Genomic DNA, 15244 nt, shown 5'->3' on the forward strand with positions numbered 1-15244 from the left:
GTTAGTGAATTCCCTACTGACACAAATGTTTCCAGTACAGGCTGACACAGACGATTAACTAGTGTGAGAGCCATAAACTAAATCAAAGTGCCAAGAAATGCATAATAGTATCCTTTGGGAAGTCATCCACCCCGGTAACTATCATATTTGACAACACACCCCTAAGAGTTGACCCAGTAGAAAGGGACTTGAGGACACACATGGACAGCAATCTAGCCTTGACCATCATGTGTCTACAGTAGTGAGGAAATCATTCTATGTTGTGCAACCTATAAACAAAGGCATGCCATCTATGTCCAAGGAAGTCATTATACCACTGTAGTTGGCATTCATCAGACCTATCACTAACTGCAATGCCCCATTTGGTATGTACCTAACCAGACATATCTAACAAATAGAACATCCACAGAAGAATCTCACTAAAAGAATACAAGTCGTAAGTAAAATATCCTATGCAGACCACCTCAAGGCTCTGTCCCAGTAATCTGTGTCTCCTACAAGCTGTTGAGGGGAGATCTGTGCCTGGCATACAAGGCATAGTCAGAGCCCATTCTGATAGATAGACCTCCTGCATATCCACAAAACAAACATCACCAGAATTACCTGTTCTAAAGACTTAAAGCTTGCTTGGGATATAAATAGGACCTTCTGGAGAGATGGGTATGTATCCCAAAGACCACCCACTCTCTGGAAAAGGCTCCCCATCCATGTGAAACAGAGTTCCTCACTAACCTAATTCAAGTGCAACTTGGACAATTGGATGGGGAACAGGAAATTTCTCGCTGGTTTGGCACCTGTGTCTCTAATGGACACAGAAAGCTTGTAAATGGTTCATCTCCCAGGCCCCTGCTTACAATTATCAAGGGTACCCGAACTGCTCTGAAAGAAAGAGAAAACCATTAAAGTGCACCATCAGCATGTACAAGCCAACACACTGTGATAAAGCCAACTGTAATATTACTTACAAATCTATGAAAAAATAATACCAGTGATCAAAAGTCATGAACTTTCCTTATTATCAGAGATATAACTGATAAAATGTACTGGAGACTATCCTTATATGGGCTGTGATTAGATCACTTTTTATAACACTTATAATTAAATAAAGTGATAGTTAGATCACTTGAATACTTCAGTGGAACACACATGCACACAAACACGCACACGCACACAATTATGAGATTACAGTAATGGCCAAAAATTGCATTTAAAAATCAGAGGTATGATCTACAGATGTCATCTGATGAAAAAGGAATTTCATTTTTTTAAAAACAATAAATCAGTGATATTGAATGAAGCAAAATTGTTTGTAGGCTTGGTAAAACCTAACAGCTTAAAAATAAACACACTAACAAATCATTCCAGATTCTGGGAACTCAATGGTATTAATACAGTGAGACATGAAAAGTTAAGACATTAGAATAAATAATGTATGACTGATCATACATAAATAAATCATAAAAGATAAATGGTGTACGTCTTGTTACAGCAATGCATAATGACTCACGCAGTGCATTCAGTATATCTGCAAATGGTTATTGTAAGAAAAAAGTATAAATTGTATTCAGACTCTGTTCATTTCAATGGCAGTTGTCCCCTTGTACCCCCCCCCCCCAACACATACATGCACATGCCAAAGTGGGTCTAACTGCACATCATTATGTACTTCAATTTATGTGAGGGGTTGACTGTAGCAAAACGAGATTATAAAGTCACATTCCTAAACAGCTAATACATTCATGAAGAAAATTAGAAAAATAAGTATATCCATTGTCATGCATGAAGGAGCTGAGCAGTACAAACTAAGGCCAACAGACCTCAGCTTTCCTAAGTGAGCTTAGTTGTCAAAACATTTATGGCCTGGTTTGTAACTTTGAATGGTATTACCACAAAAGAGACAAACAGAATTGAAAAACATGTAAACTCAATATTCAAAATCTCAGTAAAATCCCACCTGTAGTGCTGTCTTCACATTAGTTGTGTGCTGTGTAAAGATGATGCAAACTACATACTGGGTAAATGTACCTAAATATTAAAAGGTCAACAAAGAGGAATAAGCGCATGTGTGCATGTGTAAAACAGGCATCCATGACGTGTTATATAAACATGTGGCTAATACGTTTGAAATTACAGCTCACTGTTTACTGCTGACCTGCAATTTACTTTGTACTACTTGATAACCCAAACGGCATTAGATATACCTGACATTAGCTGAAGCTTTAGACAAGCAGAATGAACAAGAAAATACAAATTCTTTCTTAACTGCAGCACATATTTACATAAAGCTTTGAAGTATAAATATATGGAATTGCTTTGCCAAAGGACAAACCCTCCTACACCTCCCATGGGGTATCTGCAACCCCAATACCACCTTACTTTATTTTTTCAATAAGGTATCAGATAATATAAAATAAAATAAATATTACATTTCTAGAAATCTAGATATTGCTGTTTTCATTCGACATTAAGCAAATTCAGAGTCTGAATAAATTAGTAGGGGTGGCTGGTACTTGAGCCCCTGCAAAAATGTACTATAGTAATCATGTTTGTTTATATATTTGTTTGTAAGTATCAGTAGTAGGATTTTCTGTTTAGAGTAAATATTTATCTTTATTTAGACTGGTTTCTTGAACCTGAAGTCACAAATGTAAGATGTCATGCAGTATTTTGTCTCTTAAATAATTGCATTTGGAAATGGTTATAAATGGCATTCATTTATAATCCCTTATTCATTCTGTTCTGTTTGCATTATCATACCCGTTTTATATTTCAGGAAGTAAGGTTGAAACACTTTGGGATTTCAACATTTCATGATAATTAATTTGTATTATCTGTTTCTTAATAACATTTGAGATTTCAAGAATAGATTACAACTAACTCTAAAAGATAAAATGAACAGAGTTGCACTGCAGTACTGCACTAAATTATATATATCCATATGATAGCAATAAAAATATCACAAAAATCATTGTAGAAAGTTTAACTCTTATAATGACAAGACAGCGGTTGTCCATCCCTCTGCACTAAATCCTGACTTTTAGTATTGGATTTATTCTGCAGATATGTGTATTTCCATTTATCTAAAATTTTAACAAAGCATTACACCAAAATATTCAAGCTTTAGTCTGCAATGGTGGCATGAAGGGATAAATTCTGATTACAGTCCAGATAGCCAGAGTTCGAATAGCAGCTTCATTGCTTGGCACAAGCATGGGGCTTGGACATGTCCTTCCTGAGGGTAAGGGACAGTGGGTGGTTTCCACCCAGCTCACACCGCTGTTCTGATGGCAGGACCTCTGCTGAGGATCAGAAGTGCCAGGAAAATGTGAGAGTAGACACCCAAGTTGGTGATAATAACTTCTGCTGGGGATGCAGGGAAGCATTCATACACACAGGGGCATAGATGGCTCATGCTGTGACACATGTGCTCTCATCACCACCATGGGTAGGATAAGAAGTAAAATAAAAAAAATCTCTCATTGCCAGGATGCCAGGAAGAGCACAAAGTACTGAGATGACTGAAAGTTGATGCCCCCACTCCCCCAGACAGTGTATGCCCGACCGAGGGAAGGCTTGAAGGTTGGTAGATATGGGGATAGAAAATGGTCTGCAAGGCTATGGAGCACATCATCATGGAACTCATTAACAAAGACATTGGGAACCTCCAAACACTTGACCTGACCTAGTTTGGATTTGTTAAGGGCAGATCATTCCCACTAAACCTGGTTGACTTCTTCGAGACAGTCACCAAGGCCATAGATGAGGGAAAGGTGGTTCACAGAGCCTACCTTGATCTCGCTAAGGCATTCGACACCATTCCTCACTCGGGTATTATAGAAAAACTCACCAGCCTGAACATAAACCCCTTACATCACAAGATGGGTTGCCAACTGGCTTACAAACAGAACTCACACGGTAAGAATAGCGGGCTCCAGGTCCGACTCTAAACCAGTCACAAGTGGTGTCCCGCAAGGCTCGGTTCTGGGACCCCTACTGTTCGGCATATATTTCTCAGAAGTACAGGCAAACACAGGAGGACTATAGCTAACCAAGTTCACCAATGACTGCAAACTGGGAGCCATAAGTGACTCTCCGGCTGACACGGACATCCTTCAAAAAGGCCTTACTGAGACAGACACCTGGTGTCAAAGTCATGGCCTCAAGTTAAATGCCAAAAAATGCATAGTCATCCCATTTGGGAAAAACAAAACACCCATGAATTACCACATAGGCAGCAGCCCCCTTAATACAGCAGAGGTAATAAGAGATCTGGGGACTCAGGTAGATAGTAATCTCTCCTTTGACAATTATATTGCCAAAGTAGTTAGGAAATCCTTCTATATGGCCCATCTAATTACTAAGGGGTTCACATCTAGAAATAAAGAAGTTATAGTGCCCCTCTACTCATCACTCATCAGATTCATCACAAAGTACAATGCCCCATTTGGGATGTACCTCACAAGACACTTCCAACAGCTGGAAAGACCACAAAAGCACCTCACCAAGAGGATTACTGGCCTCAAACATATGTCCTATGCAGCCCGACTGAAAAAACTCCAGCTGTACTCAGTGGCATATCGCTTACTCAGAGGTGATCTCTGCCTGACTTACAAAGCCATGTCCAACTCAGAATTGATGGACATGCTCCACCTAAAGAAATCCAAGTCACTGCGAGCCATGCGCTCTAGTGAGCTAAACATCGCCACAACAATAAATAGAACATGCTGGAGGGATAGATTCCTGTCACAGAGACTCCCCATGCTTTGGAACAAAATTCCTAACTACATTAGGCAGAGCCCCTCACTAACACTCTTCAAGAGAAGCCTTGACGAGTGGATGGGTAACAGAAAATACACCCCTGAGATCACTTCATTGGCTCTGCTTGACAGAGGCTCAGTTAATTAATCAATGGGGCGGCGAAAGCCATCACACTCTGGCTAGGCTTAAAAATGCCCTCGGGCAGATAGTCTAGTACCTACCTATGAACCTAATAACCAAAAAAATTATATTTCCAAGGTGTGTGATGAAAACAGCAGAGGAGTAGGAACTTTGTTAAAAATTAATTCAATTGAAACAGTGCTGCCTTTACCAGAAACATTATCAAATCTCCAAAAAGATCTCATATCTTTATTTGAAAGAAAAGATAGTTGGCTACACATTACCCAGAATTCCAATTTCTAGATCCTTGAGGCTTGACTGTATTGTATCATAGATAGGTCCTCCACTGGTGAAGTCTGCTTGTATGACTTTTGTCTTTCCTCCATACTTTTCTTCTGCAGGTTAAAGAGAAATAAATGCTTTTAGTTCACAACCAAACATCAGATTCTGCTACATTACCCTAGTCACACAATGAAAATTTAGAGTTACCACTACCTCCACACATGAATATAGAACTGCTGACATATCATCAACACCCTCAACTTCTTTTCACAATATTGAAAACTAGTTGTGCTAAAACTGCCACAAAAATGTTATCATTTGCAAACTAAACTAAAGAGATGGAATCTTCTAAGGATACTGGAATAACAGTTGTCTGTCACACATCAATAATATTTATTTATTTGTCATTTATTACCTTAGTTAGTAAACTGGTCTGAGAACCCTTTTCAGACATGACCCTGACCAAGTAGCAGATACAACAGAAGTATTCCAATGAGTATTAAAGCTTTATTGGAATAGAATGGCATTAATGAACAGTATATTTCCATCCAACATTAACAACAGAATGCTCAGGTAAAAAGCAATTATATACATAGAGTAATGGACAGTTAGTATGTTATGTATATTTATATGCAAATTGTTTACAGTAATATGTGACAACAGTGAAAACAAAAGCCATACATAGCCATATAATGAATACATGCATACTGTGGATGTGATAAAGAATATTAGCAAGGCACAGAGATGTATACTGAGTGGCGAACAACCACACTGACATTATAGCTTTGTGCCATGCATGTCATGTGTATATTTTTTTATTTATTTATTATTTTTATTTTATTTTATTTTATTTTACATTTGTTGACTGGGCTAGTCCAATTGGATACATGTCCATTTTCAGTAGAGGCCCGGGGAGATAAGCTCCAGTTACACTATTAATTCAAAAGAGATATAAAAAATAATATACATTGTCAATAAAGATTAATTAAGGTTGTTTTTTTAAAAGTAAAAGCTCAAATATAACAAAAACAACATGAAGTTAGTATATATACAAAGTAGAAACATATGTGGTCTCAGCAAGTTGATTATTACAGAAATATGTATTCTGTGGTCATTACCTGAAGAGACAAGACTATATATCAAAGTAAGGAGGCTTACTATCAAAATGTAAGGGTGCTAGGAGGAAGGAAAAGCAGTAAGGATAAACAGAGGGGGTGTTAGTCTGGATTAGTCATGGGCATAGCCACTGAGATTTAAGAAATATTTTTAGTTGCTTTTTGAAGAGTGGTAATGATGTAAGAGATGTTAGTTTGCTGGGAAGCCTATTCCAGGTTTTCTCCACAGAATTAGAGAAAACAGAATCACCTTCTTTGTTGTAAGATTTTTGAATGGATACTAGTAATTTATCTGCTGAGCGAAGGGTAGTAAGATTTTTGTAGGGGGTGATGAGGCTACATAGAATAGGAGTATTACCTGGATGATACAAAAGTCTTATAGGTGATAATAAGTTGTTGAGATTGTAGCTGATTTTGCAGTTCTAGCCATCCTAGCTGTTTAAGATTTTGGCAATGGTGAGTTCGAAATGGGGAGCCAGTGGCAAATCTGGCAATGTTGTTACAGGAGTTTACCAATTTGTTGAGGTTGCTTTTGGAAAGATTCTTAAAGATGGGGGAGGCATAGAGGAGTGTAAAGATCAGATGGGTATGGACAATGGTAGTTCTAGCTTCTGGGGTAAGGAAAGGTTTTATCCTGTAAAGGGTACCGACTTTTCTGTTTACAGTTTTAATAGTCGAGTTAATATGAGAGTCAAAGTTCAGGTTGTGGTCAATTATTACACCTAAGAGTTTGGTGGTTGAGTCAGGTGCTATGACTGTACCATTGTTAGATGTAACCGTGAGGTCTATTGGAAAGGATTTTAGTGTTGGAGTAAATAATAACAATTTTGTTTTTTTGGCGTTTAGGAGGAGACACCATTGAAGGAACCAGTTTTCTACTAGGTTAAATACAGTTTGACTTATGGATTGGAGTTCAGATGAAGATGAGGCAGCACAGACTAGAGTGGAGTCATCTGCATACTGTATGCAGGTAGTTTGAGGAAGATTTATATTTAGATTGTTAATAAAAATGGAAAAAAGGAGCGGTCCCAGGATAGAGCCTTGAGGGACACCAAGGGTAATAGGGAGAGGTGTGGATAGGTGATTGTCCCAAAGGACAGCTTGATGTCTATTTTCTAAGTAGGACTTGAACCATTTTAGTGCCTGTGTGTCAAAAGAGAGTAATCTGAGTATGTTTAGAAGTGTCTGATGATTAACCATATTGAAGGCTTTAGAGAGGTCAATAAAGAGTGCAGAGGAAAGCATGTTGTATTACGATGTTTGTTAATGCAATCAGAGAAGGATAAGAGAGCAGTGGTGGTACTATGGCAGGGCCTAAAACCATGCTGGCAGTCAGCTAGTAGATCATTTTGGCGAAGGTGATCAAGTAGTTGCTGGTGGATGCATTTTTCCATAATTTTAGCTAAAGGAGAGAGTAAGGCTATGGGGCGAAATTAGAGAGTTCGGTTGAGTTACCACCCTTGTAAAGTGGGATAATGTGAGAGATTTTCCAGAGAGATGGAATGGTGCCTTCAGTAATGGTTCCATTAATTAGGATGGAAATGGGATAGGCAAGTACTTTTGCTGCACTTTGCAGGTATTCAGCTGGTAGGAGATCAGCTGAGGGGGTACATGGTTTAAGTTTGTGGAGTAAGGTGTGGATAAGGGATGTAGGAACTGGTTTTAATGAAAGGTGGGGGGTATTCTAGGTGATAAGGACAGGAGAGTTGAGCTAACAGTAGGTAAGGAGTTTGCTAGAGATTGAACAGTTTCAGTAAAAAAGGTGTTGAAAGCATCAGCAATCTGGCTGGGACTGTTAAGGGAGAGACCCGATGGGGTTGGTGTCTTGGAATGGCCTGGGTATAGAAGTCTATTTATACCTAACCAGAAAGTTTGTGTTTTTTGTTGATGTTTTTCCTGGAGTTTAAAGTAGAAGTTTTTTTTATCAAGAATTATCGATCTTTTAGTGGCATTTCTCAGCTCTTTAAATTTTTGATGATCTGTTGGGTTTTTAGAGTTTCTCCATTTAGACCAGATTTTATTTCTCAATAAGATTTTCTATGTAAACAATCCACAGATGAAATGATAGGTGATAAGAACTGAACCAAAGAATTGGGTTATAACATACCTATAACATACATGAGACAATGTGTAGTGTAAATTGAATTACCCCAAATTATTTTCATTTATGAACTTCTGTCACTAAATCAGTAAACGGGGGACCACCAATGATGAGTTATTATTCAGGATTTGGCCATCACTTGATATTGATTTGCAGATAGTTGCAATACTTCTTTTTTATATACCGAACTGACCACAAAAAGGGTGGTATTGTTACTGGTTTATCTTGCAGTTAAACTGAAGCAGTGACAATGTAATAATATATATTCTGTATGTCATTAAAATGGACACTCAATTTATTGATATAATTATATATAGTGGCTATAAAAAGTTTACACACGCCTGTTAAAATTCCAGGCTTTTGTGTTATAAAAATGAGCCCATAATAAATCATTTCAAAACTTTTCCCAGCTTTAATGTGACCTATAACCTGTACAATTCAATTTAAAAACAGACAAGTCTGTTAGGGGAAAAATATAAAAAAATTTAAAAAAAACATACAATAAGCTGGTTACATAAGTGTGCACACCCATAAACTAATACTTTGTTGAAGCACCATTTGATTTAATTACAGTATTCAGTTTTTTTGGGTAGGAGTCTATCAGCATGGTACATCTTGACTTGGCAATATTTGCCCACTCTTCCTTGCAAAAATGCTCCAAATCTGTCAGATTGTGAGCACATCTTTTGTGCCCAGTCCTCTTCAGGTCACCCAACAGATTTTCTATTGGATTTAGGTCTGGGCTCTGGCTGGGCCATTCCAAAACTTAAATTTACTTCTGGTGAAGCCATTCTTTTGTTGATTTGGATGTATACTTGGGGTCATTGTCATGTTGAAAAGTGAAATTCCTCTTCACCTTCAGCTTTCTAGCAGATGCATGAAGGTTTTGGGCCAGAAGTGACTGGTATTTGGAACTGTTCTTAATTCCCTCCACCTTGACTAAAGCCCCAGTTTCAGCTGAAGAAAAGCAACCCCAAAGTATGATACTGCCACCACAATGCTTCACCATGGGGATGGTGTTCTTTTGGATATGCGAACTGTTGTTTTTGCGCCAAACCTACCTTTTGGAATTGTGGCCAAAAAGTTCAACCTTGGTCTCATCAGACCATAACATATTTTCCCACATGCTTTTGGGAGACTTGGTGTATTGTTTTGCAAATTTTAGCCAGGCCTGGATGTTTTTCTGTGTAAGAAAAGGCTTCCATCTTGCAACCCTACCCCATAGTCCAGACATATGGAGAATACGGGAGATTGTTGTCACATGTTGTACACAACCAGTACTTGCCAGAAATTCCTGCAGCTCCTTCAGTGTTGCTGTAGGTCTCTTTGCAGCCTCTCTGACCAGTTTTCATCTTGTCTTTTCATCAGTTTTGGAGGGATGTCCAGTTCTTTGCAACATCACTGTTGTCCCATATTTTCTCCACTTTTTGATGACTGTCTTCACTGTGTTCCATGGTATATCCAATGATATGGAAATTTTTTTGTACCCTTCTCCTGACTGAAACCTTTCAACAGTGAGATCCCTTTGATGCTTTGTAAGCTCTCTGTGGACCATGGCTTTTGCTGTAGCAGGCAACTGAGTAAATGTTAGGAAAATCCTACTAGGACAGCTGAACTTTATTTGGGGTTAATCAGAGTCTCTTTAATTGATGGCAGGTGTGTACCCAAGAAGACTGAATGCTGTGATTAAATCAAAAGGTGCTTCGACAAAGTATTAGTTTAAGGGTGTACACACTTATGCAACCAGCTTATTGTATATTTTTTTATTTTTTATATTTTCCCCTTAGAGATTTGTTTGTTTTTCAATTGAATTGTACAGGTTATAGGTCACATTAAAGTAGGAAAAGTTTTGAAATGATTTATTGTGGTATCATTTTTGTATATAACAAAAACCTGGCATTTTAACAGTGGTGTGTAAACATTTTATATCCACTGTGTGTGTATATATATATATATATATATATATATATATATATATATACACACAGCAAACGGTGGACCACACACATATACCACAACACACACACCACAAAATAAACAAAACAACACACATCCAGAAACCTACATCACAAATGCACCCCCTACTTATATATACTAACTCCGAGATTGCACAAACAGAAAACAAAATCAAACTCACACACACACATTCTACAGTCACACACCCACACCACACAAACACACACACGCACCCACACATACACCACATATATCAGCACACTCACATACACTCAAACTCCCACCCAAAACCCTTACAAAGCACTCATTTACCTGACATTACACCTAAATCCACACACGGCACCACACAACATCCACATACAACCCCGGACATTACTTAGCATAAAGCCATAACCGTGAATTTGAGATATTCGAATTCGTGATTATGCACTTTTGCTTTTTCAAAACTTTTATAGTCTCGAGATACTGAAATTCGACATTTCAGTATTTCGAGATTATAAAGTGTTTCCGTACATATATATATATATATATATATATATATATATATATATATACATATGATATACTGGTGCTGAAGTTTATATTTATATTTATGTAGTGGAGAAATCTAGAAGTGAGGGCAAAGACACTGCATAGTTTAAATCTATTTTTGGCCAGATGAAATGGATATATAGAACAGTAGGAAAAAGGGTAAGCAAGCAGAGGAAAGCAGATAAGAAATGAATGGGATGAGGGTTGTGCTCCAATACATTTTAACAGGTTGTTATAGAACACTTTAGAATGAGGAATAACACTGTCTGCAGCTTTCAAATCAAAACATGAGGTTATAGACAGTGGATTAAACAGATCTGCCTAGAATTAGACTTAAAATTAGTACATTATGACTTGCTGACAGTTGAGCGCATGTGTCTGTGTGTGTGTGTGTGTGTGTGTGTGTGTGTGTGTGTGTGTGTGTGTGTGTGTGTGTGTGTGTGTGTGTGTGTGTGTGTGTTGGGCTAATATTGGTGTACAGTTTTGTTAGAGATGAGTATCTGCATCACTGCTTGGGTTTAAGAGCTATGACATTTCTTGTGATATCCTGTTGAGGGATCTGTTGTCTGTAGTTGTACCTGTCTGACATGTGCTTTATGGGAATGAGAGGAAATGGTATCTGGCACTGAAATGGGAAAGTAAGAAGCATCATTATACTTTTAACTTTATCCGAAATGTGATACGGTTTGCAACTGCTTTGAAGTAGTGAGGGGTACTAATGGAATTCTTTTACTTGGCAATAAAGAACTGTTGAGGACAAGTTTTTTTTTCTCACATAATATGGATACTGTTGATATCAGGCTACAGAAGGTTGCTTAAAATATGATACTAGACAATAAGACCTTCAGCTTGGAATATTCCTTTTACAATTCATTTGCAAAGGACCTCCTGAAATAATATCAGTTGCTGATGTAATTTATGATCAAAGTATTGTATAGTTGATATTTTAAAGTGGAGGTATGCAATAACTTGTCATCTTTCTAAACAATATTTTCTCGCTTGCCATTGCATTAGGATGACTCTATTTAGTCAAAATAAATTATTTCACTAAACATGGCAAAAAGTGTTAAAAATCTACAGATTTCTTGTAGAATTCAGTAGGCAATTAACTGATTCTTGCTGCTCTGTTAGAAGGGAGTTTCCATGTAATCCCAGGATTTAGTTATGTCCTCTATACTTTGTACCACAGTTAGTATGGATACTGCACATCAGTGAAAGTTGGGGATTCAGAAAGAGATTCTCATCCTCCAGCAAGTATTCTCAGTTTGCCACACTGATAAGTGATCACCATTGGCAGATGGCACCTAACTCATCTGAACAACCATGGAATTGATTATATCCTGCTCTATTATCTGTAGTGTAGACTTGGATTTGGCAATAATATGAATACCCATTTTATTTAAGAAGTTGTACAATGAAACAAAATGTTTAAATTTAATAACTTAGAATTAGATTTTATATAAGAAGAATTTGAGATGAAGCATGTGTGAGGTTAGGAGGTACTGCCAGCTATGTCAGAAGTAGGGCAGTAGATGTTTAACATGCCAACACAGCTAGCTGTAATTTTGTAAAGAATTATATGTCATGCATATATCAAACTGATTTGTACAGATGTTTGTGTTGAAAAATGTATTTGTAAAGCTGCTTGTGTTAAAATGTATCAACAGTGTGCCCTGCTGGAAATAAAAGAAATTTACATGTATTACTGTAATTGAATTAAATGTATATGTTTTAACAGAGGATATTGAAAGGGAAGAGGTTAATAATCCAGCTGCAGCAAATGTTTGAAAATAGTTGCAATTAAATTAGGCCATAAGGATCTTACACATACCTCTCAACCCGGAAACATCAAAAATCTGGACAAAGACCCATGAAAAGTAGGTACAACTGACCAAAAATCAGGATGTTTACTTACATACATTTGCATATATAATCATGTAGCCCCACCCACTCCCGTGGAATTGTGGGATACCATACTAACATGAAGAATGAAGTCACTAATACATAACTTTTGACTGCCCAGATTTTTTCCTCAAATTTTTAGTTCGATCTTCATAAAACTTAAGGTTTTCTGGCAAATCATTGAGGATTGAAGTCACTAAATAATGACAGACATTTGAATTTCAGACTCTATATCCATCAGAAAATACATAATAATACAAAACATGTCATTCTAACAACTTTCTAAGTTTATAGGAGCAATATTTAAAATCTGTCCCTATTTTTGGGCCTTTGTCACCCCATTATTTCTGGGTTTGTCCAGATTTCTTGCAATTGCACTGACAGGTTGAGAGGTACACACTATACTGTCACCATAACAAATGGACATTATGTTAAATCAATCATTGTGAGTTCATAGTCGGACTATTGTGTGCAAGTTCTGAAATAATAATTATGGTTCTATTTTCCAACTAACAAAAGTAATCGGTGACGGTGAACTTGTATGAAATGTGATTTTATTTGTTAACTGGTTAAGTGGGCTAGTCTGTAGACCTTTTACAACCACTACAATCTTATGAGCATCATGAGACTGTATGAAATTTTTCAGGATGGCACAACTCTCTGCAACTCCCTGAAGCATCCATTACTGTAGTCTTCACTATTTAATGAAAGTAATCAGCAACAAGTATTCACCAATGACCAATGTCAGGCATCAGCATGAAATACAGCCAAGTATCATGATCTGGGATCCATACAGTCAAATATCATAAATACCAGATAAACCTTACCTCTCTTTATTAATTCGTTCACAGAATGATACGGAGTCAGACAAATGCATCACACTGGATGGTGATCTAAAGCACGGAGTTAGTGTTAAACGTTCAAAAATCCTGCAAACCCATGTCCCCATAAATAATCAGAAACTGGTCACAGTACGGAAGCTACAATACATGCACATTTACTAAAAGTAAATACTGTAAACAACGATGTACCTATACAAAAAATGAATACAAAACAGCATACTGAGCTTTCTTAAGAAATGTACTTCCCAGTGTGTCTACAGTAATACTAGCATATCTGCAAGTCAGGAGTCAGACTCAATGTATGATCATGATTCACAAGTTCACAACAAATCTCTTAACTCAATTACTTATGTTTTGCTTTCTGTAAAGAATCTAACCTGCTGCACCTGGGGCATTTTAAAAGCAGAGTAAACTACAATTACTGCAAATAAAACGGGATTGTAAACTTTAACTACTGCCACATGTTACTGAACCACTAGCAGGCCCTGTCAGGCATTACGGAGCGAACAAAAGAATAACTAACCTGCACCATGTAGATTAAGTGAGTCTGGTTCAGGATATTTTACTAAGGCAGGAAAGACATTTCAGAACACTAATAATAAATAATGGCAGACATTTGAATCTCAGACTTCATATATCTCAAAAAAAGCATAATAATGCAAAACCTGTTAGTCTAGCAACCATCGCTGACCACCCTAACTTTCAGGTAACTTCCTCACTCCAGAATTCAGCAACATACCATGCGCTTCTCATCAAACAGGTTCTGATTCTGGAGTCTTGCTCTCCTACTTCTATGGTACGGCAAATTAGAATACCCACTTAACCCACATGTTACCCGCCGTCTTCTTTCTCCTCAGTATGTCCCCTTTGCTCTAAACTCCTGCAGCAGCAACAGTGAAACAGTAAATTAGCTTACCTGTCTTCTTTCTCCAGTCCTTAGAATGTCCCCTTTGCTCCAGACTCCTGCAGCAGTGCCAGTGAAACTGTAAATTAATGTCCTGTCTTCTTTCTCCTCAGAATGTCTCCTTAGCTCTGAACTTCTGCAGCAGTGACACTGAAACAGCAAATTTGCTTACCCATCTTCTTTCTCCTTAGAATGCCCCCTTTGCTCCAGACTCCTGCAGTAGTGACAGTGTCCATTTCTGAATAAAGTAAACCTTTCAAATATGAACACCTTGTCAAACTTTCTACTGTTCTCCTGAATCTTCTCCTCCATCTCCCAGTCCTGCCCCAGTCTCCAAGTCTGACAGGAAGTCAGGCACTGCCTCACCAAGCTGATATCATCACACATGCCCCTGCAAGTGATAACATCAGCCATAACTTAAATTATACATAAAAATTTTAAAAAATTGGTAATTGAAAGGACCACTCGGAAATTTGTGGCACCCCATTATTTTGCCATCAAAATTGATAAATGCCTAGGAATTCAAACTGAGAGATCTGATCTTGCAGTTCTGGTTGCAACCAGAGACAACAATGTCTGGGAAGCCAACTATTAAGAAGCCATCTTTATTGTCTCTAGCAGGGGAGCTAATTGCTACTCTGGCAGGGAAGAGGTTTGCAATTGTTTTATGATTTCCAAGAACAGCAGCAGATCTGAACAAAGATCTGTCTGTGTGTATAGTAACACATGGGTG

At 37.7% G+C, this 15244-nt stretch overlaps 1 protein-coding gene across 1 annotated transcript in view; it reads right to left on the reverse strand.

Moving 5' to 3' along the window:
- Window positions 1–15244, reverse strand: part of LOC122806552 (very-long-chain 3-oxoacyl-CoA reductase-like) — a 389647-nt gene that overhangs the window by 237537 nt on the left and 136866 nt on the right. The window contains exon 4 of the mRNA XM_044077079.1: window positions 5163–5273. Coding sequence (XP_043933014.1) covers window positions 5163–5273 — 111 coding nt within the window. The remainder of the gene's footprint in view (window positions 1–5162; window positions 5274–15244) is intronic.

The sequence above is a fragment of the Protopterus annectens genome, chromosome 7.part0 (genome assembly GCF_019279795.1).
Source record: "Protopterus annectens isolate FY-2018-M chromosome 7.part0, PAN1.0, whole genome shotgun sequence".
Classification (NCBI taxonomy): domain Eukaryota; kingdom Metazoa; phylum Chordata; order Ceratodontiformes; family Protopteridae; genus Protopterus; species Protopterus annectens.